Source organism: Mus caroli, unplaced genomic scaffold (assembly GCF_900094665.2).
Source record: "Mus caroli unplaced genomic scaffold, CAROLI_EIJ_v1.1 scaffold_13893_1, whole genome shotgun sequence".
In the NCBI taxonomy this organism is placed as follows: domain Eukaryota; kingdom Metazoa; phylum Chordata; class Mammalia; order Rodentia; family Muridae; genus Mus; species Mus caroli.
This window is the reverse complement of record NW_018390014.1, coordinates 33,727-37,799: the sequence shown is the minus strand read 5'-3', so window position 1 is coordinate 37,799 and position 4,073 is coordinate 33,727. Positions and strand designations below refer to the sequence as shown.

General features: G+C 44.3%; 1 protein-coding gene across 2 annotated transcripts; it reads left to right on the top strand.

The window, feature by feature from the left end:
* Positions 1 to 1,533: 1,533 nt before the first annotated feature.
* LOC110288430 (secretoglobin family 2B member 20-like) lies at positions 1,534 to 3,480 on the top strand. 2 transcript variants are annotated; one of them, XM_021154783.1, is made up of 3 exons: positions 1,534 to 1,603; positions 2,056 to 2,237; positions 3,228 to 3,480. In XM_021154783.1, the coding sequence occupies exons 1-3, from the start codon at positions 1,543 to 1,545 to the stop codon at positions 3,321 to 3,323; spliced, it is 339 nt and encodes a 112-aa protein (XP_021010442.1). In that variant the 5' UTR covers positions 1,534 to 1,542; the 3' UTR covers positions 3,324 to 3,480. The 2 variants fall into 2 exon arrangements, with proteins under 2 accessions (XP_021010442.1, XP_021010443.1); XM_021154784.1 differs by having other exon boundaries at positions 1,543 to 1,603; positions 2,056 to 2,162; positions 3,228 to 3,323.
* The last annotated feature ends 593 nt before the right edge of the window (positions 3,481 to 4,073 follow it).

Here is a 4,073-nt window from a genome sequence, read left to right as displayed (position 1 = left end):
CAACAATTTGGAGAAGTTAATTCTCTTCTTCTACCAGGTGGTTTCTGGGATTTGAACTCAGGTCTTCACCTTCAATCACTGCACTTTTAATCACTAAGCTATCTCAACATCCTTCCACACGATGTTTTTGAGAACAAGTCTCTTATTGAACATTAGACCCACATGGAATTAGACATGTATGCCACTACTCTTATGGGTCCTAGGGATTTGAACCCTGGACTTTCTGCTTGCAAAAGAAGCAATTTACACACTGAGCTATCTTTTTGGTTTCTCCTGTTTATGTGTGCACTGCTGTAGGATAAACCTAGGGCTTTCACATGCTAAAAAATTATTCTTCCACTGTTGTAGGGAACTAGTGACAAAATGGTTTGGTGAGGAGCAACATTTCTAATCACAGTTTGAAGAGATACAGATCATCACAGTCAGTTAGACACAGTGAAGGAACTTGAGGTGGTTGATCACATCTATAATCAGGAAGCAAAGAGGCATGAATGGTTCTACTCAGCTTGTTTTACTCTNTCCACCCTATTTGTAACTATAGTACATGCTTCCACATAAAAGTTNGTTTACCCACCTCAATGGACCATGCCTAAAAACACCCACTCAGAATTTGTTTCTATGGCAACATTCAACCCAGTCAGAATGATCATCAAGATTAACCATCACACACTGCAAACAGGGTGAGCCTAAATTTAAGACCTTGCTGTCTTAAGAAACATGAATTACCACACAAAGCTGACAATCATATCTGTGCTGGAAATGTCTTCCTTAGGGTAAGTATGTTGTTCTGAACTTGAGACAGTCTATACACACAGCACTTCCTGTGGCCTGTGGAGCAGTTTAGTTTACAGGAAGGCAGTTCACAGTAGCTTGAGGGGTTGTGGACAGGAGACCGCACTCTACCACTCAGTGCTCTCACCAGATGGACAATACTGTTCAAACCTCTTTAAGACATGGTTCCTAACAGAGCTGAGAGTGGACAAGGTAATCATGACAACAGGAATGGGCTACTGTGGAGTGAAGCACAATTTNTGGTACAAAAGCATCATCAGCCCCAAAGGATATCAACCCTCACAAAGAGCTGGGGCTACCCTGGCTGAGAGTCACAAAGAGGTAGATGGTGCCTCCTTGTCCTCAGCCTTCCAATACAAAGGTCTCAGTAGTTTGGACAATGGGATCAAGAATAGGTAAGAGTTTGACAAGGAAGCACAGGTGACAAGTAAAAAAGTATCACATGTCATTTTGTTCAGCACTTGGGCTGCTTGCAAAGATCAGCTCTAAACAATCTTTGGCAAAGGTACAAACAACTTCTCTCCAGAAACTGATGACATCAGGCTGTCTCAGGCTGTTTGTTCTTCAGAATGGGAGGGGCCCCCATTCTGCTGCCTCTATGCAAGTTGAAAGGAGATGCACAAGTGCTAGATTCTTGCCCAAAATGTGTTTGGAACTTCTGGAGGCATGTTTGCAGATGGGTGTGGCTGGGCTCAGAGATATAATGGTTTATAAAGAAGAGGATCTGCTCTGGGAGGAGCATTTAGCACCATGAAGGGGACACTTCTTCTGCTGGGCTTGCTGGTGACTGGAGAGCTGAGCTTCCAGACAAGTGAGAGTGGTACCCTTGTTCACCCCATCTCAGTCTCATGGAGATATCTAAGTGGGGCCCTGAGACAGACCTAGGTGTACTCAGGAGGTTACTGGCAAGGAGCTTCAGAAGACAATTGATGCTTTCTGCACTGAGTTAGAACTGTGGATTTGTGGGATGTGGGGACAGTGGTGTGCTGGTGATGATACTCATGATAAAAGGACCTTAGATGCACAGTTGAAGCTGAGGCAAATGTTGGGCTTAAGTGAAAGGCAAATATCAAGATATCAAACTCATGGATGTTTTTCTGCTAGATATGTGTATCTCATGTAAACCATGTTGTTTCTGGTAGTCTGAAGCCTTTGGGAGGGTTTGACTAAGAGAAATGCATTTGTAGATGCTGCAAGGAACATTGAGCCTCTGTTTGACCATCCCATTGCCTTTTAATGGTGTTTTTCTCTCTGTGTTTGCAGCAGAAGCGTGTGTTCCTTTCTTCGAAGGCTATGCAAGTGTTGTCTCTGGAAGTAGGGTGTGGATGAATCAAGAACTCCAGGCATTCAANGCTACTGCAGAGGAAAAGGTGGCCTTTGAAAAAATCCAGGGCTGCTACAGAGAGGATAGATTAANAAACATACTTCTGGAACCCAAAATTATGGTAATTTTCTCCCTACCTTCACTCACCCATGCAACAAATGCTGTAAGTCTATGTACAAGTGATAGATGCAACCATTACTACATGTCCCGTGACCTGCAACTGAGAACTGAAACCCTTGCCCACCCTAGTACATTTAAAGCAGCATGCAGGGTATACAGCCAGTCTGTTCCTTGCATGATCCTGCAGATCACTCCCATCTGCTGGGTAAGCATGGGGTTCTCACCCATAGTAGGATCAGGGGAGTCCTTGGAATGGCCTCTGTACAAGTTTGGTACTCACAGTTCTACTCTAAGATGCTTGAAATTTTTCTCTAGTGTCTTTTTTGGAACCTCTCTGGGGTTTATTATTCCCCAGCCAACGATGATTCCCATTTCTGTGGTCATCATCTGTGCTAAAACAAAACCTCCCACCATGACTGAAATTCCACCCCACCCCAGGGAGTGCCTAAAGTTCCTCACCACTGTTGTCTCCTGTCCTCTTGCTTCAAGCCTAACTGGATTGCAGAGATGTATATTTTGAACAGTGCAGCTCTCACCTTATTTCCCAAAGTATTTTACTTGAGTAGCAGGTCTTGAAAAACCACAGTGCTATACAAAATGATTTTCCTCTAACAAGTCCAAATGGGGGACATATTTTTAACATGGCTACACAGCCAATGTGCCTGGAGAGAGGTGCTCAGGTGTGGATACATCACCAAACTCATACTCAGCTCTACTGTCCCGCTCTAGAACTAGCCCCCATTATCCTTTCCAGAACCTTCTCCACTTCTTCCCTGCCTGACTATGGTGGTTTGCAGGCTTCCTCCTGAAGGATGTGAGTGGGCTCCAATTATTTGTGGCAGAATGTGTTACTGGAGACCTGAGTCACTGCATGGGATTTTCTTTGCTGTGCATGAGGAGCAGTCTCATTGTGGGTGGTTGTGGAGCCCTGCTGAGGTCCTGTACCTTGACTATAGCCAACACTGTCCCTCCCTGCATTTTTGTTTTCCAGGAAGCCATGGTTGCCAGCCCAGAATGCCGGTCATACTATAGTAGCGAGACCTTAAAATCCTTTTTGGATCTTGTTTCCAAGCTATTAGGACAATAGATGTTAATGTGTTTTGGGCAACCCATCTTTGCAACATGTGTGATCCAAGTGCCATCTTGCTGACCTGTCCTCTTTCTCTCCTGAAGTTGTATTCCTGATCCTGTTCTTTCATCATCCAGTCCCTAAGACTGATTCTAATAAAGGCTTGCAGCTCTGTTCTGTGACCTGTGTCTATGTACTAAACAAGGTCCTCAGAGGATCCAGGAGATACTAAGAGAAATGATTTGTGTAGTCACTGAGAGCAGCGTGAATGCTCCTAATTAGCCAGGTGATCATGAGAGAGCATTTCTGGTCTCCTTTTTGTGTTGCTGTATAGACCAGGCTGGCCTGGAACTCACAGAGATCCATGAGCCTCTTCCTCCAGAGCGCTGGAATTATAGATGTGAGCCCCCATGCTCAGTTTACTGGAGCTCTGTGAGACTCTGGAGACTGGGATTGTCTGAGGGAAAATAGCATGTAAGTAGCCACAGGAGTCACTAGGTTGTCAGAATAGAAAATAAGTGGAACAACACTTACTTCCTGTGTTGTCCGCAAGCTGTATCTCAGCTATGTCCAGTTATAACAGGAGAGTAATATAGAGATCATAAGGGTGTGCTTCTCAGATAATCTTGGTCTGATAGTGACATTTACGATTTGTCACACCCTGGACAATATAGCAGTTTCTAAGACAGTGATGTTTACACTCTGATACCCTACCTCAAATACAAAACCAAGGGGCTAAAGAGATGACTCGGGAGTTAAGAATGCTGG